At 47.0% G+C, this 27,781-nt stretch overlaps 1 protein-coding gene across 1 annotated transcript in view; it reads left to right on the plus strand.

Annotated features, from left to right (window-relative positions):
• The window catches only part of LOC115326531 (cytochrome P450 3A11-like), a 69,249-nt gene extending 42,750 nt beyond the window's left edge, over window positions 1-26,499 (plus strand). The window contains exons 11-14 of the mRNA XM_040209029.2: window positions 7,998-8,086; window positions 8,977-9,117; window positions 22,064-22,229; window positions 26,419-26,499. Coding sequence (XP_040064963.2) covers window positions 7,998-8,086; window positions 8,977-9,117; window positions 22,064-22,229; window positions 26,419-26,499 — 477 coding nt within the window. The remainder of the gene's footprint in view (window positions 1-7,997; window positions 8,087-8,976; window positions 9,118-22,063; window positions 22,230-26,418) is intronic.
• Window positions 26,500-27,781: the final 1,282 nt, after the last annotated feature.

A 27,781-nucleotide genomic window follows, 5' to 3' on the forward strand; every position in this document is an offset into this window, starting at 1 on the left:
CTTCTGCGCATGAAAAAGGATGTAGCAGTGACGTCAGAACACCGAGCCCTGATTGGCTGATCGCGGCCCCCTATCTCAGCGTCGTCTGCTCCTTTGCAACGTCGTCTGCTCGCAACATCGTCTGCGTCTGTCTTACCTTTCCTGCCACTTTCGAAAGTTACGAGCGAGCTCGACTACGCTTTTCACAGAGGGCAGACGAAATAACTCGAGCGGTACGTTGTTTTTGTCTAACAACTAGCAGACGCGCATCAAGGAGGGAAGTCAAAGGACTCACTGGCGAGGTGTCCCGAGGCGTCGATGTTTGTTTGAAGAACCGAGATTGAGCGTGTTAGTGTCCGCAAGTTCCCTCCCAAATACTTGTTCCCTCCTTTCGTGTGCGGCGAGACCCCTCATTCTTTAACAGCGTCGGCGGGCTGGCGCAGTTAATGTCGTCTGCTTTACGTCTGCTAGTCAAAGCGATGACTGCTTTACCTTTCCTGCGTCTGTCGGAGATTCACCGCTTTTTCACCGGCGAGAGTCACCGTTGCCTCGGGAAACAAGGAGATAACAAGATGAACAAATTGATCTCTTAATGTAAAACTGAGGTCAGCGGTCAAAGTATAATACGGGAAGGGTTCACAAGGGTCGCGTGGGCATATTCCATTCAGCACGCCAGCCGGTCGTGGGCAGACGGTCGCCGAGTCGCGGAGTGCCTGCTAGGCCTAACTGCCGTGCTCGCTTGGTCGCATTCGGTGGAATCGTGGCCGTTGGAGCTTTTCCCGGGTGTTTGTGGGTCCAGCGTTCTTGTTCGTCGTGGTCCGTTGCAAGTACTTTTTTACTTTTTTCTTGCTGCTTGAAGTCGGGACGCGTGACAAGCGCACGTAAAAAAATAAACGTCCTGGGGTCGACGGGACCGCAACGCTGTCGGCCATGCTGATTTGTTCGTAAGAAGCGCGTAAGACAGCTTCAGAGCTATCGTAGGATTTCGTCGTAACCGGCGCAAAACTTACGAAAATTTCGTTGCGTGAATACGAATTTGTTATTAAGTTATGTCTTGCGCACATTTTTGGCGTAAGATTGCTCTGCACTTCCGAAAGTCGCAGGAAAGGTAAGACAGGCGAAGAAGACGTTGCGAGCAGACGACGTTGCAAAGGAGCAGACGACGCTCGAATAGGGGGTCGCGATCAGCCAATCAGGGCTCGGCGTTCTGACGTCACCCCTACCCCCTGCGCAATAAGCAGACGAACTTGCCCTCCGCATAAAAAAGTTCGATTACTTGTCCACGACCGCTCGATTCCTCCGTCGATCGAGCTGTCGTGGCTTGTCGCCGCTTCTCGACCACGATCAGCAGAAGTTATTTGCGGCGCTTTACTGCAGAACCATGCCGAAAAAAGCCTTCATCTGAAATAATTTATCACGACCTGAAATGCCACTTTCTAGCAATCAACTGTGCGGCAGAAGACCCGGCGATTGCAAGAAAACAAAGTTGTTACTCACGCTGCACACAGACGACGAACGGCTCGGCTCCCAGTCGCCGCGCTTTATCTGTACGAGCCACAGACGCCTCCGCTTTGGCGTTTGTTGGGGTGCCGTGCACCTTCCACCCATTCTTCGAGTGATTCAAACACTGCGGTACGCAGCAACCCGGCATTTGCAAAAGAACAAGCCAGTTCAGCGATCCCACGTGTGGACCGGCAGCCGATCGGGGATGCAAAATGGCGGTGGCGGCCGGTAGCGAGAGGAGGAAAACAAGAAAAAGTGGCACTTACTCTCCCAAAAGATGTCCCCACTCTAGCAAGGCGCAGCCGCCAAGCACCATTGAGGCACTCTAAGCTAATGGCGATCGCAACGCCGCCATTTCTCCCGCAGCGGCCACTCGGAGAACTGCAGGAGTACCGCATTCGGTAGCGTCCGCTTTTACTTCTATTTGCATTTTAATCAGCCATTTTGGCGCCGAAACATATACGTTGGAAGGGGTTTCAGGGGTGCCGCCCCCGCCTCCAAATCGGGCGCGCCGCGAAATACTTCCGAAGTTAGGATACGCCCAGGTCGGGACGCGCTACCTCAAATCTCCGCTGAGACTTGGTTGTATAAAAAGAATATTAATTGCGCCGTACAAGGAGGTTATAAGTACTAGGAGGGGCCACGTTGCAATATCGGTGAAAAAGTTTAAACGATGTTTTGGCCAACGTGACCGGATATTTCTCTGGCAATTGGTGCGCGTGACATGTCACGTGTGAGATGGATGGTTTTGTAGAAGGATTTCCTGCAGGCTTGCGCGCGCTCTCTCCGGTAGGTTTTATCAGATGAAAGGTTAGCTACGCGGTCGCGTGACCTGGTCACGTTGGCTTGATAAATGAGGGGAGTAACGAGGACACTGAGAAAGAGGCGAGGTGTCAAGGGAGCATGGCTTCTGGAGGCTACGCTGATGGCGTCATGCCCTCTCCTACACTTCTATCCTCCTCGGTGCCGTAAGACCTTCCAAACTAAAGATTTTCGCAAACATCACACGCCTGTCATTTTGTACTGAACTCCAATAAAAGTAACTACAAAAAGAGCTTTCCGTTTGTTTTTACGCAAAAACTGGCTCTCTAAAAGCTCAAGGTTCCCAGAGTAAAGAGGCACTGTTGCCGTTTTAGCACGGTCTCGGCGGACGCCAGCGGCCCAGGTTTTGACGGTGACTTTCCCAAGGAGTGTTTAGTAACGTAGCCTTGAGGTCTAACATCGCCACCTGGTACCCGCAGTTAAGGCGATGATGACAATGAAAAGACACGTGATTTCAGCACGCGCTGCGCCGAGCTTCGCGCTCCTGCCGCTGCCTCACCCAACGGCGCAGCAGTCACCAGTGAGTCGGGCGGTCTGCGCGGCGCACCGCCGCACTACCTGCGGCGCTGCGGTCGCTTCTGCTCCTCTCGGCGCCGAGAATGCTTTCGCAATCACAACTCATAAGAAGTGCTTAGGTGTCCTCGGATGTTTTTTAGAATGGACCCAAACATTATATATTTTTGTGAAAGCCAAAGTATCAACCTCAAAACTAGGCCTGAATGGGATGAAAACACCCAGACACTTTTTGCACTTTGATAGCGATATAATATGCATGCGCAAAGGCACGGCAAAGTATCGAGAACAATTTTCGGAAGAATCTCCTCAGCTTACTTTTATTGGGCGCATAAAGAAATACCGTTCTCTTCTGCATAGCTTTTCTCCGGGCAATTCAATTTAACAAATATGCAGTGCATTCCTGCTACAAAGTATTTTGAAACAGAAGTTCGAAACTGATTAAAAAGACCGAATGACGACATAACTACAAAATCCCCTTCACCAGGGATTATTATCATTGTCACTCTTTTCCAGCTCACTTGAACCTTTGATTAAAGGGCATTATAATCACAATGAAATCATTCGTTTTTCTCATGTCTCGGGGTTTTGTCTAAAAATAGGTTCAATCATCGCCAGCTAGTTTGAGCCATAACTTTTGTTCGTTGTAGCAATATTCTGTATCTTTCAGTCGCTTTTAACTTTTTATCGTATTGATCAGACAAATTAATCTCCAAGCGTCGCTACCTTTTTAGCAAACGTCCTCGTCAACCTCTGTCTTGAAAGAGAAGGCTTCCTGAACGTTTATGCCGAGACATTATCTCTTTTAATTCACAAAAACATTAAGTAGTCAAGCCGCAAGATCGTTTTCTCACTTCCAGATGTTTTGCACAAAAGTATGTAGAAATTTCTGCACCGTGGGTCAGAAGACCATATCAGAGACTATCCAGCTTTGCATTTTCCGATATATGAGCTGAATGGTCTAGCTTGTTTTGCTTAGCAGCCGAGTAGACTGGGCAGCGGTGGCACCGCGTGACGCGCTCAAGAGCATGCGGTGAACGTTCAACATGCAACGTGCTCCATTTCAGAAATGTATGCAGTAAAAAGAAAGGCACACACGCGTGAGCCTAACTCAGCAAAATGCTTTTGTGCTACGAGAACTCGTACATAGAGGGCAATTTCCAAAGCCACGCGCTCTTGCCCATGCCTTTGTCTGCACTGCAGATGTTTGTGAGATGGAATATAGGCGGAATGGCGCTGCCATGAGCCAATACCACAGTTTCTCGGCCACACGGATTGGTGTCGCCACTTAGGGTTTAAATTTTAAGCTTCTTTAAAATGGCCGCTGTGGAGCCTCAGCTTACAGAATCCACCAATGGATCTTCCTTTAATATATTTTAATGTGCTATCGCGCGTGGGCCGCTCTCCAAATGAGCGAGGCATCACTCAAACATGCAGCGTGTTTTCGATCTTTTTTTTTTTTTTGCTACGGAGATCAGTTTAGTTAGTTGGTACATTTTATTTTTTTTCGCCAATACATGAAAAATGCAGCTCATCCCAACGACGTTTGAAGACAGCTGGCTCACCTGGATATATTAATGCATTAAGAATGGTGCTGCAGTTAATGCGGTAGCATGCGAGTGCTCGACTAGGCTAGACTTGTCTTGGCGAAAGTCGCGACACACTCACACTTCCCATAATGACCCGGAGCGTTCACTGGTGGCGCTGGAGTTTCCAGAAGGGTTCAATAAATGCGCGGCTTTGCATCCATTATGCGAAGCCCACCAGAAGTTTTGGTGACTCGTAGTTGTATATTTTGGGTCATGTTCCATATTTACGTGATCTCACAAAAAATATTTGTGCCTTGGCAATCTAAAACCGGTTTCCAGCCAACTTTGCTGCATCTCTGATGTCACGTGATATGACCAGTGGGAATAATTTTAATTACTCAAGTGAATTTGGAACACAGCCAAGGAAACGAAGTCAATCCCATGTGACTGGGGCTTTAAAATGCCGTGGGAAAATAAGCGCCAAAAAAACACGGACAAAGAGTAGATTGACAACGACACAGGGCGCACTCTCAACTGAATTTATTAGGAAAAAACACAAACTTATATACCAATGGGAGCACACTATCAGACACCACACGTCACGTTAGTCTCCGCCCAGACCACGTTTCAAATATTCAAACTCATTCGTAGACAGAGCCAATGATGTGTCGCTAATGCATTTTTTACCCCCTCTCCTAATCTCAAATGCCTCGTGAAGCTCGCGTGACACTTTGTTTCTGTACCTCGCCAATATTTTAGTGCTGTCAAATGATGGGTCGCAAGTGCATCTTTTGCAATGCACAGCCAAATGCCCTGACGGTGTAGTTCTAGTTGAAGCGGCGTGCTCGCGGACCCGATCATTAACACACCTTCCAGTCTGCCCTACATAGCTTGAACCACACGTCATTGGTATTTCATAAACGACGGCGGTTGCGCAATCAGTGTACTTATTTCTGTGCTTGGTATGGCACGGGTCCGTTATCGGTTGTGGATCATTAATTCTCCTGCATAATCGCGACATTTTGTTGGGCGCTGAAAATACGACCGGGACATCATAGCGCCCAGCCACCTTCTTAAGGTTATGGGAGTTCTTCTGGGAACAGGCAAGACCGCTGCTGGTAAAGAGGAAACGTACGGAGCGCCCAGCTGCCCCGTCAGGAGGGCAAGCAGAAGTCACCTTGTTAGGTGATGCGAGGCTTCCACCGGACATCAAGTCAGCTCTAGACCACGGACCGAAGTTTTGCCATGAGCCAGGGCTACGCCCTGTGGAAAAGCTATCACTGGTGAGATGGATAGGTGATAAGGCCAAACCCGAAGACAAAGATCGATGCGTGGCGGACGGCGTAGACGTACTACAGCGCACTTCTGGAATCTCCCCAAGGGGCTTCAAGTTCGGCCATATCATCGACCACTTCCTGAGTCACGATTTGAAGCTGCTTGCAGCTGACAAGGAGGGAGGCTTTGTGGTTGCCCCCCTTGCCCTGTATAGTACCAGGACGAGACAGGCCATCGACAGGAACTTCATGCTGGTGAATCCTGGTGCCCTAACGAAGGTGAGGGACCGCGCGCTGGACTTGTGCCGTTCCTTGGAGCTGCCCACGGTTCTGAAAAATGTGAAAGCCAGCAAGAAATTGATTTTGGACATATTTTTCACCGCTAAGACTCATAAACCTGAGTGCCCTTTCAGGGCGATAGTGACAGAGAGAGGCACGTGGCAGTCGCAGATAGGGGACTATTTGCGCAATCATTTGTCTGGGTTAAAACTGGACGACCCGTTTGCCGCAAGGAACTCTGAGTGCGTCATTGAATTTTTGAGCAACGCTCACCATGGCATGCGCAGTGGCTTTTCCGTAGATGTCCAGGATTTGTTTTATTCCATCCCTTATGAGCCCCTCTTCCTTGCGGTAAGAGACTGCATCGACCTGAGTGGGGTTGCGGCTTTTCAGAGCTCTTGTGGTGTCAATGTTGAGGCTTTCCTTGAGCTCCTGTCTTTTTATTTAAAGAACACGTTTGTGACGTTTGAGGGAGGTGTTTATTTACAAAAGAAGGGAATTTGCATCGGTGCCAGTGTCGCGCCGGTTTTGTGCAATATCTTTTTAAGTAAGTGCGGAAAGGCGATAGCGGATAGCTCTGATATGAGTGATGGCAAATACAAGATATTTAGGTATGTGGATGATTTTCTCATCCTGGGACGTAATCCCGATCTCTCTAGCTGTGAAGTTTCAGAGACGCTAAAGGTGTTCAAGTCTTGCTGCCGCGGATTGTCATTTACGCACGAGACTCCTAAAGACGGAATTATACAATTTCTTGACCTCAAGCTAAGTTTTCTAGGTGAGCACATTTGTTGGGAGTACTCCCCTAGATCTAAGAAGGGGGTCCTTCCCTTCAATTCCTGCCACTCCAAGCTAGTGAAGAGAGGCATCGCGAGCTCGTGTATGGAGGCGTCTCTCAGAAAGTCTTGCCTGCATAGCGCCCACGATAGCTTTGTCAGACAAGTAGATCGTCTGCGAAAAGGGGGTTTCCCAATGAGCTCATTGGTCGAAGTGGCTGGGAGCTTGATAAAGAAGTTCAAGGGGACGCAGAAACCACCGCGCGAAAAGAGCAACGTACGGCCTGTGGTGATACCATATATGCACGGTGTCTCCCATAACCTTAAGAAGGTGGCTGGGCGCTATGATGTCCCGGTCGTATTTTCAGCGCCCAACAAAATGTCGCGATTATGCAGGAGAATTAATGATCCACAACCGATAACGGACCCGTGCCATACCAAGCACAGGAATAAGTACACTGATTGCGCAACCGCCGTCGTTTATGAAATACCAATGACGTGTGGTTCAAGCTATGTAGGGCAGACTGGAAGGTGTGTTAATGATCGGGTCCGCGAGCACGCCGCTTCAACTAGAACTACACCGTCAGGGCATTTGGCTGTGCATTGCAAAATATGCACTTGCGACCCATCATTTGACAGCACTAAAATATTGGCGAGGTACAGAAACAAAGTGTCACGCGAGCTTCACGAGGCATTTGAGATTAGGAGAGGGGGTAAAAAATGCATTAGCGACACATCATTGGCTCTGTCTACGAATGAGTTTGAATATTTGAAACGTGGTCTGGGCGGAGACTAACGTGACGTGTGGTGTCTGATAGTGTGCTCCCATTGGTATATAAGTTTGTGTTTTTTCCTAATAAATTCAGTTGAGAGTGCGCCCTGTGTCGTTGTCAATCTACTCTTTGTCCGTGTTTTTTTGGCGCTTATTTTCCCACGATGTACCAACTGGCCCATCTAAGCATTTTAAAATGCCGTCGTGGTACATATATGGCAGAGATAATAATTGTGGATGAACAACGAATTGCAACCAAACTGTATTTTCGCTCCATTTTGAATCAAAAGGTGAATCAGTAATCATATCCCTATATACAGATTGTATTAGCCTTACAGCTAGGCAGACTGACCTTGTTGGAAAATTGTGGAAGGTATCTTTTCCTAATATTTGGCAAGCTAGTTAAAATTTCAGCTGTTTAAAAGAGATTTCGCAGAAATGTCTGTTAACGTGGCGAATGGCTACAGTGGTAAGTGCGAGATTTCCCTAGTGCGTGCTTTGTAAATTACATTGCAGAAGGCCTCCTTTATTTACTAATTTAATGTTTCAGGGAAAGTTCAGCTACGACAACGTCTTCAGCATGCGTTACTTGGATCAAGTGATATCCGAGTCGTTGAGGTTCTACCCACCGGTCACTGGGTACAGTAAACTTTGTTTCAATAAATCCCGCAGTGTTCAAAACATTTCCGCCTAAGGAAGTGAAGACCCATTTGTCATCAGGTGTGGAATCGTACTGCAAAATAAATCGAACGAATACGTTGAACGGCGTTTTTCACAATACATTATATGGTAGAAAGTAAGATTAATTGAAAATAAAAGGTTTTGATAGCCGCTGACATTTAAGCATTTTGGAGGAAAATACAAACATTTCTTAAGAAAAAGTCGAAGTCATCAATTTTCAACAATTGGTTTGCCGTCTCCTGATCTTGATGGAAGTATGATTTTTCTTTCTACAGCGGAGCTGTTTCCCCAGTATCGTGTCCGCCAGCAAACAAATTATGACACGAAACTCTGGACAGCTACCGCCATATATGAGCGACGGCGGCAACCACACCATCGGCTTGCCGGCTGTGGGGTTGCCGCCGTCGCTCATAGATGGCGGCAACCTTTCCAGCCTTTTCACTCTGGCTTGCCGACTTCATAGATGAGGCAACCTTTCCAGCCTTTGCAGAGTGGCTTGCCGACTTTCCACTCTGGCGGCCAATACTTCATTCCCACCATAGTACAGCTTAGCTGGTCTTCCTTCTTCACCAGAGTGGAAAGACTGAGAGTTTTCATTTTCAAATGTTTGATTGTGAGGCAATTTATAATGCATATTGGAAGCGTTTATTTACTAAAAACTAAAATAAGATTGCAAAGACAGTGTCCGTTCGAGTGTAGAATATTTGAGTTTACTTGTACCTCCTACCAGACGATCAGAGATGTATCCAGGCGTGATGTAGCCGTTTTTCAAAAAGCACGAAAATACAAGGTTAATTAGTTTCATTCTCAACAAGGCGAGTAATTTACGGTTTCCTTTCGTGCGCTAGGTTCATCACTAGGACTTGTCAGCACGACTACGAGTACAACGGGCTTAAAATTCCTGCCGGAATGAGTGTTCTAATTCCACCGTATCAACTTCACCACGATCCAAACCTGTGGACTGAGCCGGAAAAGTTTGATCCTGAGAGGTAAGCACAAAAATTTCTGCGTTCCCTTATTAAAGTTATGTCTAGGGAGTTGTGTGAGTGGTGTTTCAAGTTGTCAAGCGAGGTTAACGTGCCGCAGCACCGACCAACGTCACACAGACACAACCGCTCTTATCCTGAAAGTGATTATGGTCGATATATTGAGATATATACGCCTATGCAAAATATAAACCTTATGTATTTAAGCGTCATGTATTTATAACTTCCCTTGTGTTCCTCGGGGCTACGTTTTGGGGCCTTTTGCCCTTCCTATTTTATATAAAATACGTAGTTAAAACCATACAAAAAATATTCTCCTGATGCTGACTCATTAACTATTCCAATGATATTAGCATTTTTCAAAATGATCTAGACTAAATTTCTCCATGATGTGACAACTGAGGGATAAACATAAATGGCATACCCATGTGAGTTACGTTTATACACAACATCGATTTTTTTTCATACTACACTGTAGATATTGAAATAATACATATAGCTCATACCAAAAATAATTGGTCATTGTGCAATCTATATGTTGAACACATTACCAGGGTGTCTAGCAAATTATTATTTTGAATATCCCTGACTTTTCCAGGTATTCGCTGACAATTTCAGGCGAAATTCCCTGACCACTGTAAAGGCGGTTAAATATATAAGACTATTACAACACAAGGCATTGAGCATTGTGCACTGTGAGGATCATATTGTACGGCCTAATCCAACTTGCACATTCCGAAATATTCGGGTTCGTCCAGTCCGGATTAAACGAGCACATCCTTGCCGCCGACATCGTCAGTGAAGAGGCCACTTCTGGAAACACTATGAAAACACGACGCTCAACCACATTCATCAATAACCGAATAGCAGCATGGCCGCTAAATGCACACTTTCGGATACTTTCGGCTTTAGGCTTGGATTGAGTTGGGGGCTGCGGCTTTCCCATTTGTTACTAAATATAGTAGCTCTAACTGGATCTAGTCTAGCGTCGTGCCCTCAATACTATTCAATCCAATCCAAGGCATGGTCTGTATTTGTTGGCTGTTCCTTTTGCATCGGGAAGCACACTCTGCATTGGGTGAGCAGAGCCCGCGCTCCACTCTAAGCAGAATTTATTGAATATTTGTCTGCCCCCATTCCTCAACTCTTTGCATAGGGTAATCAATGGCGTTTCAAGCTCATTTTTCTCCACTGGTCTCGCTTTTTGAATATAACCCTGATTATTCCCTGATTTTCCCGGTAATTAAAATTTCGCAGACAATTCCCGGTTTTCCCTGTCGCTACACACCCTGGTAGCGAACCTAGCAGCACCTATGTTGTGACAATAGGAATATGGTGTTGTGCTAGGCCTCTTGGGTGCAGAACCCACCAGCTGTCATCGTTACAATCAAAAACACGTTATCACTTCAAATACATCTTCATTTCGGTCATTCAACACTCAAAAGAACCTACGCGTTACATGGTGTCTGAAGTGTGTTAATCAACTTCTACAACCGAAGCGATGGCATCGTTTTTTCCACTCCTTAAAGCCTTCCTTGCAGCCGACAACCCCGCAGATGCCTGGAGCTACTGGAAAAGCCTTATGATCTACGAATGAAGAACTAACTACTATAAAAATAGACGATGCATGGGGTTCGCTGCTGCTAAACGTTGGAGGTGCAGAACACCTGCAGAAGTGGAACCATTCACATTTCTTGCAGCGCAGGAATATACCGACGTTTTTAACGTCTTCACGAGCGCTTGGAGAGCTAACGCTACAGAATGTAGGCATCCTACGTCTTTCATAACTTAAAAATGGGACAGACAAAGCTTTTGAGGCCTTTGCACAAACCGGAACAAATCAGAAAGATTGATGAGCTTTCAGTTGCCGCTCGTGACCAAATCATCACCGACCGTTCCCTCGTTCGTGAAATAAATGACAAATTGCTGAGAAAATATTTGTTTCGTGAGAAGAAACTCGTACTCGACAGTCAAGGACCACTGCATGGTAGCGCAAATTTCCAGCACGCACACCCCAGAGATACAGCCACAGCGTCCAGAGGTGCTAGCAAAACATCGCTGCGGTTCACCAAATTCACGGCAGATATGACGCCACACGGGAACACTGTGAAGAACTACCATCCCTCCGTCAGCTAGCGCAGTCTCGTCACAACTTGCAAAAAACGTACTCTAGATGAGACAAGAGTCACCAGCCATGGCAATGCCCAGCATTTGAACAACAGTGTAGCAACTGCGGCAAGTCCAACCACTATGCAGCGTTGTGTCAGCAGTCACAGCAGCCGCGTCCGTAGCAGCCGCGTCATACGCACGTTATGTGAGAGGTGCGGGAGTATTCACTCTCTCCTTGGATGTGCGGCATATATCAGCACTAGTCTTCACGGCACCAAAGAGTAAGCGTCAGTGGACACTGCAGTGTGTTTAAACTGGACACTGAATCAGAAATGAAGCTGCAGCCAACGGAGCAGTTGCAGAACTTACGAGATCCCCCATCACTTAACAGTTTAGGAGCTTGCGCGACTACTTACTCCGGTGAGCTGTGGCTGCTTTAGGAAGAGTGCTCTCTTCGGTGCAGCACATTGGGAAAAGTAAAGTTATGCATAGTTGGCATGTCAACTGCTGTATCTCTTGTTTGGACGCTTGCCGAGAGCGGAAGCTAATACAACGACTCAACAAACTCGACTGCAACACTCTTGATGACTCTACGGCAAGAAATGAAACCACAGAACTTTATTGATGAGTACAAGGATGTTTTGGGGATGAGTACAAGGATGTTTTCATGCAAAACCTGTCATCTCAGTATCATGAAAGATCCCATCAGCCATGGAAGACAAGGTCCCACAGGAACTGCAGCGCCTGAAGGATTAACATGTCAACGCCATGGTTCCTGAGCCCGCTGAGTTAGTCATCCCCCGTTGTCATCGTAACCAAGAAGAATGGCTCTCTCTGGACTTGCTTAGGCCCTCAGAGGTTTAATAAAGCAATCAAGCGCTCGCATTACCAAATTCCAACGTTTATAACCCTTTCGTCAAAGCGACATAGATCATGGGTTTTCACTGTACTGGATGCTTCTCATGTCTTTTATCCCATGCAGCTTGATGACGCAAGATCTCTGCTGTGTACCGACACAACACCATTAGAATGCTACCGGTTTCTGGTTATGTTTTTCAGACTGAGTTGTGCACGTGAGATGTTTTAGAATATGGACCAAGTGTTTGTCTGTAACAGAATAAACATCAACCCAAATATCGACGACAGATTTATAGCGTCCAAGTTTAGGTTTGACGATGGCAAGCAACTGAGACAGGTGACGGAAAAAGCCCGTCACTCAAACTTAAAATTTGACGAAGATATAACTGCAGTTAGCTGTGTCAGAGGTGAATTACATGGGTAATGTTCTTACCGCTGAGGAAATTGAGCCAGATGTTCCCAAACTCAAATCAATTGAAAAGTATGCTCAGCCAGCCAACAAGTTCTTCAGCGATGTCTAGAGATGGGTACTTTGTTCATGACGTTTGCCGAACAGCTAGCTAAGCAAACCCATCAACTCAGGCAGCTGTTGAGGGAAAATGTCTTTTGGCTTTGGGACGGAAACACACAGAAATACTTTCAAGGAGTCAAGAAATCACTCTGCAAAGCTCTCATCCCTCCGTATACGATGCAACCCAGAAGACAACTGGGTCATTTGAAGCCAGCCCGCATGGACTGAAGGCAGAGCACCTCCAGAGGGCCAAGCCAATCGTTTTTGCATCTGGAAGACTTTCAATTGCTCAAATTACGCGCAGATCGATAAATAACTGTTGGCCATTTTGTATGGGGGAGAACACTTCCTCTAATTGGTCTGTGTGAAACGCCCTTTCGAAATGAAGACTAATAATAATTCTTATCTCGGTCTGGTGCAAATGTCATTTTATGCAGTGTCTCCCAGACTCGAAAGTCTCTACCTACAATTACAGCCGTATGATATACAACCGGTATTTGTGCCACGAAAAGGCATTCTCGCATCTGGCTAGCTATCTAGAGCTCCTCTGAACTCTGTATCAGGTGACACATCATCTATGGATACATGTCACTCAATCTGCCTTCTCGTTGTAGCCTCGTTCAAAACCCTAAGTCTTATCAAATTCAAACAGCCGCCAACCCAACCCAGCAGCGTGTGGTCAACTGACAGCTTGAAAAGCTTGAGCTCGAGGGACACTTTACTCGCGACGAATGACGCAAGATATGGAAGACATGTAAAAACACTGCATCCTATGCCAGTGCCACCTACCAGCAAACCACCACCAACCGCTATTAGACGTCCCGCTGCCATCTCTGCCAAGGCAGAAACTGAGATTAGACATATATCTGAAGTGAGCATCACAATTTCATATGGTCGAATACTACTCAAAGTATGTCGAAGTAGAAAGGCTGTCTTCAACTGCTGAACAACCTGTCCTCTGCAGACTTAAGCACATGTGCGAACGCTTTGGTATCCCGAACAATATCATCTCGGACAGCGGTCCTCCCTTTGTCTTCAGCAAAATTGCAGACGTCACTCCTTCATGGTCCATCATACACCGGACATCATTACCCCACTAACCTATGTCTAATGGCCAAACAGGACTTGGACATGCCCCCCTCACGTAACGCTCAACGCCATCGTCAACACTGCCATTTCCAGCAGCAATGCTGATGGGCCGAAAAGTTCGCATACTGTTTGCAGTGCATTTGAAGTTACGTATTCCAAATTACCTAACAAAAGCACCCCACCAATGACTTCAAGCTCGTCAGAAGCATGAAGACCAGCAAACATCTACCCAGAAGCCACTGAAACCTAGGCAACGTGACCGGCTTTGGAGGAACAACCAATGGACACTTTTTCATCACAGCATTGGGCCCAGTGCCTTGCTTATTCATCGTTCAAAGAAATGGTGCAGGGACATACCGCAGATACCGCTACCAGCTAAAAGAAGCGCACCCGCCGCCCAGGGATCAAGAGGCACCACCCCAAATGCAGAGTCGCCTGGAGAGTCTGTGTCCATAGTCGGACGTTGCTGAAGAACCGCCTCCCCCCCCCCCCCCCCTCCCGGGCAGCGAATGCACCATGTGGTCCAAGCAGTGTGCTTACAACGCCAGGTCACACAGTGTGTGACCTGGTGTTGTGTGTATCTCGTTTTCTACACTGCTTCGTTTTTTCCCTCTACGTTCAGCTGGAAACCTTCAGAATCAGGTCACACACCTTCAGGAAGACAAGTTCGTCCTCCAAGCCGCATGAGCTTCCTAAAAAAAGAAAAAAAAGAGGCGTTTTACATATTTAACAGAACCTAGCGCCACCTATTTTGTGACATAAAGGATCTCGTGTTGTGTTAGGCACTAATGGTCGCACAACCCTTCAGCCGCCATCGTAGCAATAAATGGCACGTTGTGTTTTAGAATTCATTTCCATCCTGGTCATCCAACTCTCAAAAGAACCCACGCATAACACTAGTGAGTTAGCATGAAAAAGTCATGTTGTAGTGATATTCATAAACGATTTACTCATTTTTTCTAGATTCGCTTAGCTTATATAAAAAGTTTAGATTGGCTTCACGCCAAATATACGAAGTTTTGTATTTGATATTTATTATTCGACAATACGCATCGGTCGATTGGGCACTACAGCAATTATTTATTAAGTAAACTTCAAAGTCTAGGAAGCGTATGTGCTAAATATGTAAAATATAATAATGAATTTGGAGCAAGTGTGCCTAGCATAAGACGTTCGACATTGGGGTGACTTAATGAACAAAAAAACCTTGGAGGTTAACATTTCAGAGTTAACGTCTGTCACGAATGACAGACGATGATGCAGAAGAAGTCGGAATGAACTGAAGATTTAATGCCCCGAACTTCTCACAGAAACGAAAAAATGAAAGACGTTTACAACTACGTGTAATGCCGAATTTGGGCACAGCTCTTGAGGAGGAGAAGTGGAGGGCATGGAAAGGAGGCTATGCCCCTTCTCCTCCGTACCCTCTCCTCCCCCTCCTCCTCCTCCTTTCATTCTCCTCCCTTCCTCCTTCCTTTCTCTCCTACCCCTCCCTCCTCCCCTGTGAAGTCACTCTTGACTCTAGTGACGTCACTCATGAAGGCCTCGTGAAGGTCGTCACCTTCACGAGTGACTTTGACGAGTGATTTTCTTGACGTCACTCGTGACGTCACGCGTTACCCTTGTGACTTCTCGTGTAACGTCAATCTGGGAAACGTCCCATAATGCAACGCGCGGTTACGCACGTACCTAAGAGCTGCGCTCTAAAAGAGCACAATCGAGAAAGCAGCAGCGAGCGTCGACGGCGGCTGCAGCAAGCGACGGTGCATCGGAGTAACAGCTCAGTATCGCGAGAGAGGGTCAGTAAATGAATTGGCGATACGGCGCTCGGCTCTTTATCTACTAGACTTGTCGTCTCGAATATTCGACCTAGAATGTTCGGGAAGGAGCCACGGCTAAACTAACTAGGCAAGGTCGTTCTGGGCTGCTTATGTTTTACGCTTGGGGTAAGAGTCCACGCGAACATTCAAGATAAACGGATAAGCGCACCTTCTCGATCATGCGCGCGGTATTACTCCCCCCTTTAAAAGCGCATCGCTTGTTGCAACAAAAAACAAAACAAATTAATGTAAGCTATTAAAGTCCTGTAGACAACGAGAAGTCCCCGGTGCTACCGAGCGAAGAACGGCTTGAGTCGAGCGACGTGAGCTGCCTCGGGTTGTTGTCAGCGTCGCCACGATGTTTGCATTCCGCCGGGCACCACTTAGTATTTCAGCTCACCGAAGCTCAACTACGAACTTTGTACGGTCTGAAGTACCGTTTAAACATTTTTTGGTTGAGGCCGCAATGAGGAATTACTGTCTACACCCACACACTTGTCCCCGACTGGAAGTGAACGTCCCGACGACGCAGGTTGTACCGGCCAGCGTCGACACGCTGATGGTCTCGAATCCTAAGTCGGGCGAGCTCGAGGACGTGTTCAGCCCGTTAAGCATCAACCTAGGTGTCGTCGCTCCAATTTTAGCTGGCTCGTGGGGCAGCATCGTGTCCAGCATGATCGTTTCTTTTCGACCATGTGCCATCTGGAAATGTATAACTCCAGTGGTCTCTTGAACTGCCGTGTTGTAGACAAATTTGACGTAGGATAAGACTTTGTTCCACGTTTTGTGTTACACGTATATGTAGATGGCGATCATATCAACGATGGCCTTGTTTAGCCGTTCCGTCAGCCCGTTCGTCTGCGGATGGTAAGCCGTCGTTTGACGATGGCTGATAAGGTTGAGCCGGAGGATCTCTTACGTTAGCTCTGCCAAAAACGACGACTCTCGGTATGTAATATGCACTTCGGGGGCATCGTCCCTGAGGACGAAAGATTGAACCAAGTAATAATAATAATAATAATAACTTTATTTTCCAAATGAATTGGAGGGGCAGAAGGGAAAAAGCCTCCGAAGGAGGCTTGACGAGCCTCCTTTGGCGACTTCCACTGCCGTCCCCGAATAAAAGAGCTTTGGTGTAGGCTTACCTCGTGGGGTATGCCTACACCACATCGCAGCACAATCGGATGTAGAGGTGGACAGTCTTCGGGAGCTTGGGCCAGTAGTACTTTTCTCGAATCCATGCAAGCGTTCTGCTGTAGCCCAGGTACCAGCTGTCAGATCGCCATGTCAAGCTTGGAAGACTTCCGCTTGAAGACTGGCTGTGATAATCAGCAGCCACGTCGAGTTGGTGACGCCAAAGGTTTCTTAGTACATACACTCTCTCGTACAGCCAAGGTTGTCAAGGCTCGTGCGAAGACACGTGAAACAATACTCCATTGTCCCTTCAGATGTACGACGAGTGCGCGCAGTTCAGGATTATCTCGTTGAAGTGCTGCTATGTTGTTCAAGGTCACCCCGCCGACAAACACATCGTCGTGGTTGCTGTTGTCGGTGCGCTCAGACACCAACTCGAAGGGTGCCCTCTTTAAAGAATCGGTGTCGCGGTGCTTGCGGCCGCACTTGTAGATCCCACTCACGTAGAAGTCTTGAAGTCCAAGACTTCAACGCGCCAGACGTCTTCAGGAATCTCCGATTTGCGAGCCAACAAAGCGAGTGTGGTCCGTGACCACTCGAAACGGGCTCAGGTACAGGTACGTGCGGAACTTGCCTATCGCTCAGACGACGGTAGGCCATTTTTTTATGGTCATTGAGTAACTTCTCTCTGCCTTTGAGAGCGTCATACTGGAGTAGGATTAACTAGTGTTTCTGTGCCGCCCTGCAGTCAAACGAGCAGCGCGCCAAGTCATGTTTCTGTATTACTTGCGTCCGTGTCAATTTCCGTGGGTGCCTATTCGTCGCAGTGGCAGAGTGTCAGAAGTGTCTGGAGTCTTTGTTTGAGCTCGTCTAAGGACCGCTGTCGTTCTTTTGTCCACTCAAACCTTACAGAATTCTTCGTAAGGTATGTCAGCGGCGCAGGGAATTAGGCAAAGTCCCGAACGAAGCGTCTATAGTAGGCGTAAAGCCCAAGAAGGATTCGGACGTTGCTCGTGGAAACTCGGCTGCGGCGGACGTCTTCGCAGGGTCAGGCCCCACACCTTCGCTGCTCACGACATGGCCTGAAACCTTCAGTTAACCATAGGCGAACCCGCACTGTGTCGTCCTGAGTGTAAGCCTGGCGATCTTGATGGCTTCAAGCACGGCCCAAGTCGCGTCAAATGTGCATCACAGCCGCTTGAAAATACCACGACGTCGTCGAGGTCGACGAGACAGCTTTTCCATTTCAGTCCAGTCGGCACGGTATCCATTACGCGCTGAAATGCTTCAGGTGCTCTGCATAGTCCAAAGGGAATTACTTTAAATTCGTACAGTCCGTCCAGCGTAACGAAAGCTGTCTTCTCGAGATCTTGTACGTCGGCTTCGACCTGCCAATGGCCACTCTTCAAGTCCATTGACTACAAATATTCGGCATGGCGCAGCCGATCCAGGGTGTCCTGGATTCGAGGAAGCGGGTAGACATCTTTATTCGTCACAGCGTTTAGTCGACGGTACTCAACTCAGAACCTCAGTGTTCCGTCCTTCTTCTTTACACTGACAACTGAAGACATACATGGACTACTTAAAGGTTGGACAATGTCGTCGTCGAGCATTTCCTGTACCTGTTCTTGTATCACCTCTCTCTCTTTCTTTTGAAGATACCCGATTCGGCGACTGATGGATAGGCAATGCGTCGTGGTTAGTAACGATGCGGTGCTTTGCTACCGTCGTCTGTCGCACCCTTGATGACGTTGCGAGTATTTCGCTGAACTCGCAGACATTTTCAGCTAGCCGTTGTCGTTCTGAAGCGGACAGCTTGGTGTCTACGTCGAGTTGCGAAGCGACGTGCGGTTAGATTGTGACGGCAAAGGTTCCTCGGAGAATGTGGTAATGGCGGCTGAGGCTTCTAGTTGCTCGACGTAGTCCACGGCTGTACCCATCGTTAGGTCCTGTGGCTACTGTCGAAAGTTCGGCAAGAGAACAGCTTCAAGTCCTTTTTGGAAATCTCCAATGCCTCAGAAGACGCCAATGCCTCTTCCCAGCAGCAGTTGAAAACTGCCTTCCAGAAGAACTTCCCTGCAGGCGGCTGCGTCGGCCACTACGGGCGCAAAAACGCTCAACCGGGGTGGCAGGTTCACGTGGTTTGCAAAGCCTCGGACGGCGGCTGGCGTCGTTTTGGATCCCTCCAGTGATAGGACGGCTTTCGCAGAGTCAACCTGTTTGTTCCAAGTTCGATCACGGCACCGTATTCAAACAGGAAGTCCTTGCCAATAATGACGTCTCTGGCACAGTCCTGAAGGATGAGGAACGTTTCTGGACAGATCTCCCCATGAATTTCGACGCGAGCAGTGCACCTTTCAACAGGCGTGATTAAGTGTGACGAAAGTAATCCCTGGAGAAGGGGAACAAGAGGGACAAAGGAAAAACACAAATCTCCAAACACAGCTAGGTGACTGGTGCGCGACCGAAAAAATCCGCCTGGTCCGGGTATCGAACCCGGGACCTCTCCATTACAGGTGGAGCGCTCTACCAATTGAGCTAACCAGGGGTTAGACATCACTAGAGCAAACGGGTTTTATCAGCCGCCACCAGTCTAACACCAACAAGGGTGAAGCTTGCAATTTAAGGTAATAATTATAATGCAATTTAATGCAAAAGTGCAAGCGAGCTGGACAAGAATGACGAAAGTAATCCCTGGAGAAGGGGAACAAGAGGGACAAAGGACAAACACAAATCTCCAAACACAGCTAGGTGACTGGTGCGCGACAGAAAAAATACGCCTGGTCCGGGTATCGAATGGAGAGGTCCCGGGTTTGATACCCGGACCACGCGGATTTTTTCGGTCGCGCACCAGTCACCTAGCGGTGTTTGGAGATTTTTGTTTGTCCTTTGTCCCTCTTGTTCCCCTTCTCCAGGGATTACTTTCGTCATTCTTGTCCAGCTCACTTGCACCTTTGCATTAAATTGCATTATAATAGTGATTAAGTGTCATCCGGCGGTTCATATTTGAGGTCCACCCATGTCGTTGTCACTTCCCTCAGGTGTAGAGAGAGTGTTCCACTCAATACGGAGTGTTCCGCACCGCTTTCCACGAACGTTGACTCGTCCTGGCCCTTGATAACAACGTTGAGGTTGTTGGACACCGTCGCTCCGATGAGTGGCATCGGTCAAGTGGGAGGTCTCCGGCGTTCTTGGAGGCTGCAACTTTCCTTCCTGGGGTTGCCGCGTTTCGTTTTCCCTGCGAGACATGGGACACAAGCTTTTTCGGCTGGACTTATGGACAGATGATATACTGCATTGGTGTGAAGGCGAGTGGGAATCTCCTTGAGAAGCGACAGTTTAAGACAGCGGACGACGAAGGTACTGCTTGATTTCTCGAGGACGCTCGCCGTAGCGTAGGCAGTGGTGGTTCCGGTGGAAAACGCGCAGCCCGAGTTGCCGGTAGGAGCATCGCCGGCAGATGTGATCGGATTCCTCACGTGAAAACAGAACGGGCAGTGGTCAGCCGTTCTCCACACGTCCGTCTTCCTCGGTGCCGGTCGCTCCGGAAGAGCGTACTGAGGGCGTTCGTCTTTGCGTCGGGAGTGCTGCAGCGATGGAGGGTCAAGTAGGGGAGGCGCCTCGTGGTGTTGAGCGACTGGACGCTGTGGACGACGAGCCACGGCGGCGTATGTCAGGGCTAGTGCTTCCTGTCCGGCGTGGACAGTGACTTCAAACTGAAATGCCCGTTGGAGCTCTTCGCGGACAGTGTCGACGATGGAGCGAGAGGCTGGACGACCAGCGGCAGGCAAACACTTTCGGACCTCCTCTCGAACGACTTCTCAGATGATGTCGCGAAGGTTGTCGCCTCCAGCGCTAAGCTCGGCGTGCGGTAGTAAGAGTGCTGAGGCGTCGACGTGTCGGTGGCACTGGCGGGCTCGGGCCTGCCTGCGCTCGCTCAAAGGTGGTTGCCTTGAAGACAAATCCGTCAACCGTCGTCGGGGGGTTGCGGACGAGGCCACCCAGCGCATGAGGACTTGTAGCTTCTTTCATTCTGTGGCCTGACGATTGGCGCAGGGACTCAATTGCAAGACATCTTCCACGAAGCTGGCGACGGTCTCTTTCGGGTCTTTGTTTCTCGACCGAAGTAGCTCTTCGGCTCTCTCTCGTCGATGTTTACTTTAAAACGTCCCTCGCAGACCCTCTTTGAGCACTTCCGATGATTTGATCCTCGTCTCGGGGTTTCCGTACCAGTGTCGCGCCGTTCCCTCAAAAGAAAAATGGATATTCTGCAGGTGACAGTCCGACATCCATCAATTATGATGAGCCACTCATTCATACTGCTTAATCCAGTCGTCAATGTATTTGCAAATACCACCGCGGAATGAAGCAGCTGTCCCATGGGTAACGGGCAGGTAGACGATGGGGGAGGCAACAGGAATCTGCGACGATTGGTTGCTCGTCGTCGGCTTCGTCGACTGGTGAGTTTCCTCCGGCAGTAGACCAAATTAAGCGGGAAAACCTTGAACACAACGGCTTCCTCGGGCCTCGGTCATTTCCGCAGACAATCTTCTTGAGCCGGGGACTGAGCTTGCGCTCCGAGGCCTCGGAGGGGTACGCGTCATGGGCAGCGTTACCTCGCACCTCCACCGAAACTCCAGGAATAACAAATGATGTGCCGGCGAATAACCGGAGAAACTAAACGTATAATCTGGCGAATTCGTGCCAGAAACAAAAAAAGTGTACACTCGTTGAGAAAGCAGCAGCGAGCGTCGACGGCGGCAGCAGCAAGCGACGGTGCGTCGGCGTAACAGCTGGCTATCGCGCGAGAATAAGTGAATGAATCGGCAATACGGCTCTCGGCTCTTACCTAGTATACCCGTCATCTCGAATATGCGGCCTAGAATGTCCGGGAAAGAGCTAGTCCGAGACTGACAAGGCAGGGTCAATCTGGCCTTCGTGTATTTTACGCTCCGGGTAAGAGTGTGCGCGAACCGTCTAGATGAACGAAGAAGTGTATCTTCTCGTTCATGCACGCGGCAAGATATATATAGATATTTATATCTATAAAAATATTGTGGGCTTTGAAGCCCATCACTGCACAAACGAACTCGCGCTCGGTGCCCTGCGCACAGCGTGTGCGCAGCCACGCTCGGGCTCGGGTGCCCAGCGGCCGGCAGCGGATCATAAAGATGTGGTTTCTGGTATCTGCCTCGTTGGTCCTTGTTGCGCGTGAGCAGCACGCACTGATCCCATTCCTGCATCGTTTGGCCCCCAAGGTGAGGCCTGCTGTTCTCCTGCGGGTTGGACCGCAGGCTGAGGTGTTTATTTCGTTTATTATCGTGTTGCATTTGACATGTTCTTTATTTATAGAGAGATGAATTGACTCGTTTTACAGATCGCAACAAATCTCCTCATTTTTATCATTTCAATATTTTTCTCCACTCAGATTTAGTGTCGAAAACAAGGGCAGCATCGACCGAATCGCTTTTCAACCCTTTGGCAACGGACCACGAAACTGCGTGGGAATACGCTTCGCCCAACTCGAGATGAAACTGACGCTGGCAAAAATTCTGGCCAAATACAGGTTTCTGCTCGACGCAAGACATTTCAAGGTTCCTATTATCTACATATTTTTTTAGAACATCATTAAGGTTAAAACAGAAAATTCGGAACCTCCATTTAGAATTATAAGAATATCCAGGTAGCACATTTTTTATGCAAAAGTATGGTTTATGTCTGAAAATGTAGGGCTTATAGAAGCTCGAAGAAGCTAATATAGATCAAGATTTGGCTTTCACTGTCAGAGTCTAGGTGTCTTTGTCCTAATTCATCAATCAGGTGCCGATGTTACGCTTCACTGCAGGAATTAGTCGCCCAAAAATCGTCACTGCTTCAGTACTGGTTGTTTAGTTCTTATATAAAACCTTTTTCCTCAAAGTGTCTTAAACGGCTATATCGGCTTATCGTAATCAAGTGTCTCTTGATTACGATAAGCTGCGAGTGAACGATGATGTGTATAAATGGGACGAGGAGAATGATTGTCTAAAATGTATTCGCTCTTAAGTATAACGAAGCAGAGATGACAGACTTGATAGCAAACAATTGCGCGTTGTTCTCATAAATGCCAGAAGCATTGTCAATAAAGTTCACGAGCTTGAAGAAATCATATTTACATATGATCCACAAATCATAGCGATTACAGAGACCTGGTTATCAGCAGACATATCAGATTCCGAAGTAGTTCCCCCAACGCACAAACTGGTTAGATGTGATCGAGGCTCCCCAAGGAGGGGGAGTCGCTTCAGTAGTCAAAAAGAAAATTATTTCCGTTACTATGGACGAAATAGACGATAATGAAAGTGTGTGGTGTCAAATGGATTATCTTGGGCTCTCGGCTCTTGTAGGTGTGATCTATCGGCCTCCCGCCTCGCCGGAGTTGTTTTTGGAAAAAATTCAGTCTTACATGGAGCAAAAATACAAACCTAATCAAAAAGTCATATTAGCCGGGGACTTTAACCTGCCGACAATTGATTGGCACACTTTACAGCCCGGTACGACGGACGTAAAGAACTGCAACTTGTTATTTGAATTGATGCTAAACTTTAATCTCATTCAGTTTGTTAAAAAGGGTTCAAGAGTCACTCAAAGCACGGATAACGTACTAGACCTTATATCTGGTGGAAATTTCCCACAGGACACTACTGTGAGTGTTTGCGATGGTATTTCTGACCATAAGCTTGTTTTACTTACCTCAAATTTTTGTCCTGTCAAAAAGAATCACACGAGTAAATGTGTCTTTAACTTTTCCGCTGCCGATGATGAAGCTGTTATAGATTCACTTGACCTTTGCTTCAGTGACTTTGAGGCGGGAGGTGACGTATCGACTTTGTGGAATACCTTTAAAAACATTACCGCATCGTGTCTTGATAAATTCGTACCAAAATTTCAGAAAAAGAAACAGCACAACCCCTGGATAACAAGGGACATAATACATTTGAAAAGAGCTATATCTCGAAAACGCAAATCAGCTCGTAAAGATAATAGTGTCATATCTTCCCTTTCAATAACACTGAAGCAAAAAATACGGAGCGCTCGAGATTATTTTTTTGGAACGACACTTGTAAACTTCATGAAAAACGCGCCGCAAAAGTTTTGGGGATATCTATCTGGCAACAATAGGGCTGTCGACCAACTTCACATTGATGGTTGTGGGGTTACTGACCCTTACCGAATTGTCAATGAGCTTAACAGCACATTTCATAGTGTTTTTGGTCGTCGGGGCACGACCGAAAATACAATCGAACATTTTTCTCTTTCATCTAATGTAATGCAAGACATAAATTTAAACGTAAATGGGATTCGTCTTCTCCTTTTAAGACTTGATGTAAAAAAGTCTTCTGGCCGTGACGGTATTCCCAACGCTTTTCTGAAGCGTTATATGGACATGATTTCGCAGTATTTGTATGTTTTGTTCAATGCATCCTTGGATCAGGGATGCCTGCCTCCTGATTGGCTGTGTGGGAAGGTTGTGCCGGTGCACAAGGACGGGAGCAAACTGCTGGCTGCGAACTACAGGCCGATATCATTAATCAGCAGTTGCTGCAAACTGCCCGAACACATAATTTAAAGCCACACAACTTCGTTTTTAGAATCCAATAACATATTAGCCAGCTTTCAGCATGGGTTCAGAAAAACCTATCAACCACAACTCAACTCGTATCAGTTGTACATGACTTCGCCAATGCTATCAACAAAAGGAAACAAATTGATGCGATATTTTTGGATCTGTCAAAAGCTTTTGATAGGGTACCGCACTATCTACTATTAAAAAAACTGCAGCGTGTACGAATTTCTCCCCGCCTTGTGAACTGGATTTCTGCGTATCTGACGAACAGAACGCAGTTTGTAGAAATTAACGGTTGTCAATCGCAAAATCTTGATGTCCTGTCAGGTGTCCCCAAGGGTCTGTCTTGGGACCCCTTTTGTTCTTGATATATGTTAATGACATAGCTGACGACCTTGACTCGGGTGTGACTGTGAAAATGTTTGCAGACGACTGTGTGATTTATACTACTGTCATTAACACCTCGGACCAATTATTGCTTAACGAGAACTTGTGTAAAATTGCTGACTGGTGTGAGAGGTGGCAGATGGTTATAAACTACTTGAAAACATGCGCTCTTACAATAACACACAAGAAAACTCCTCTCGAATATACGTATCATGTCCGCGATAAACTCATTGAATCAATAAATGACGTCAAATACTTAGGTCTAACTATTAACACGAAAATTAGCTGGGACACCCACATAGACAATACTTGCGCCAACGCCTACAAAAAACTGTGTTTTTTAAGAAGGAAATCGGGAGCGTGCAATTGGACTGTAAAACTTTCAGCCTATAAAGCCCTAGTTCGCCCAGTTATAAAATATTCGTCAATCGTGTGGGACCCATATTTAAAGAAAGATATAAAAAAGTGGAGAGGATTCAGCGACTAAGTGCACGATTTATTTTTTTCTGATTTTAGGCGCCTCTCCTCGGTTTCTGAAATGTTGAATAGATGTGGGCTAGAATCTCTCGAAGCCAGGCGGAAATTTGCAAGATTAAGTTTTTTTAATGAAATTTATCATAACGAAACTGGCTTAAGTAAAGACTTGTATATTGAGCCACCTCCTCAGCGCTCAGCAAGGCTAAACCACTCAAAAAATGTTAGACAATATGCTCCTAGAAATAATCTATTTAAGTACTCGTTTTTTTGTACGAACCATTGAAGACTGGAACTCACTGCCGTCAGACTGCGTGAACGCTTCAACATCCAATAGTTTTGATTCCTTTCTTATAAACATGTTGTAACCCTCTCCTGCTAGGATGGTGGAAAACCATCCGCAGTATTTCCTAAATAAAAATAAAAAATTTAGACTTCACAGAGGGTTCTTCGGCTCATATGTGGCACCTTTGGCTCAAGTCTTGCTCTCTGCATGGTAAACATGTGTCAAGACAGAGAAAAGTACTCTTGCAGGTAGTACCCAACGCCTTAATCAAAAACCCTATTATGCCCAAGTTAGGACACTATAGAATTTCCCAACTTGTGTCAAGTTTGTCGTTTCTCGGGCGTGCTACCTGGGTTGTGTTATTGCGTTCTTTTGAAACTTTATATATTCTTGCATTTACACACAATAAATTGCCTCTATTTGTGCTATTGTTAGAAAACTTCTGCCATAAAAAAATGAAGATTCCCTAAGAGTGCGATGTAACACCGGATGGTGTTAAATCCGATGTAACACCACCATGGTGTTCGTCATCTTTATGTACGGGTTCTGTCGTCGCTGAACCAATCATAAACAAAAATGGGCCAGTGACTTGCGCTTTTGAGGCTGCTTCATTGGTCCGATAAGTACGCAGCGTTGTCAGTGTCTGGACTTGAGCGGATACGAAGTTTTTTACAAAATTGAGCTAAAATGAAGTATAATAGCGCGACTGTTAAATGTCAAGCTCAATGATTCTGTTGAGCGGGGGCGATTCTGATAATGCGGCAAGAGTAATAATTCTGGCGTTTAGGATAATTCAAGCAATAGTGACTGCACCAATGCCCGCCACTGCCACGTACTACATTCAAATGAAGAACGCAGCCATAAAGTACCAATTACAAAAATATTTATTGGCTAAGTTCGTATCTATCATAATTCTCCGTCCTCCTAAATAGTCGCATAGCTATTGTTCATATACAATCCAATATGAAATAAAATAACCAAAAGGGAGTTCTTCTAAAATCAAATAATGTTCCATTCAATTTTATTTCAGGAGGATGGTCTCAAGATTGGTTCTACTTTCGCTGTCTGCTATCCCCAAAATGGTGTATGGCTAAAGGTGGAGAAAATCTGAATCTAAATTAACACTCGAGCCTAACGCGTATTTCTTTTGCGAAAGTGGCATAAAAATTGTCCATGTTGATAATTTTTTGTTGATGATTCATGTTCGTTTTGGAGCGCAGCATTTAGGCGCCCGTTTCCGGCTTGAGCGGCGTCGCTGTCACCGTCGGCGTAACCGCGCGGTGCATTATGGAAAATGTCCCGTAATACAACGCGCGGGTGACGTGACGTCACGAGTGACGTCACGAAGGTCACGTGACACCACTAGGGTCACGCGACGTCACGTCACATGTTGCATTATGGGAAATGCTCCATGATGCAACGCGCAGAGAGGTGGAGGAGGGAGTAGGAAGAAGGAGGGAAGAGGAGGAGAGAAGGAGGAGGAGGGGAATGAGGACAAGGGAAGAGGGAGGAGGAGGGTAGGGGAAGGGAAAAAGTTGGAAGGAGGAGGAGGGAGGAGGAGGAAGAGGAGGAGGGAAGCAGGAGGGAGGAGGGGGAGGAGAAGGGAAGAGGAGGCAAGGAGGGGAAGTAGGAGGAAGGAGGCGTGGAGGAGGGGTGGAGGAGAAGGGAAGAGGGGAGTAGGAGAAATGAGGAAGAGGAGGAGGAGAGGAGAAGGGAGGAGGACCGGAGGAGGAGAGGAGGAGGAGAGGGTACGGATGAGGAGGAGAGGCATACCCTCTTCTCAGTACCCTCCCCTCCTCCTTCTCCTCAAGAGCTGCGCTCTAATTCGGTGTTACAGAAAGTTGTAAATGTCTTTCTTTTTTTTATCTTTTATACTTTTTCGAACACGAATCTTATCTATATCCGACCAAACAAATTCCAGATCGTTCCTCATTTCTGTACCAATTATGCACTTCAGTTCCTTCTTCCTTATCTGCCTACACTGCATAACAACTTCATTGTCAATCGCAGTATAATTTGTTCTTCAACATGCATGCAGTGTGCGCTAGTTATATTTAGGTAAACAGTGTTGTTTTAAATTGATATTATTGAACCACGTTGTGTACGAGCAGACACTGGACCTAATGAAGCTTAATTAGTGGAAAAGTCTAGTCCGGTGTTCTCGGCACAAATTTGTTGAAATAATATTCATGGTGTACTTTATTTAGCTACGTTATTTTAGTCAACCAATTTACGCAAAAAAAAAAGAATTGCGACGCTGTTGTTGTTTCTTGCTTCTTAGCGAGTATAGTGCACTGGTTAGAGTCCACCTACTACTGACCCGCTTTCTTATTGATGTGAGTCGCACATCACAGCACATTGAAACTTTGGCTAGAAGGCCATAGTTCTCCTTT

This window comes from Ixodes scapularis, unplaced genomic scaffold, assembly GCF_016920785.2.
Source record: "Ixodes scapularis isolate PalLabHiFi unplaced genomic scaffold, ASM1692078v2 PGA_scaffold6__148_contigs__length_123643588, whole genome shotgun sequence".
NCBI lineage: Eukaryota > Metazoa > Arthropoda > Arachnida > Ixodida > Ixodidae > Ixodes > Ixodes scapularis.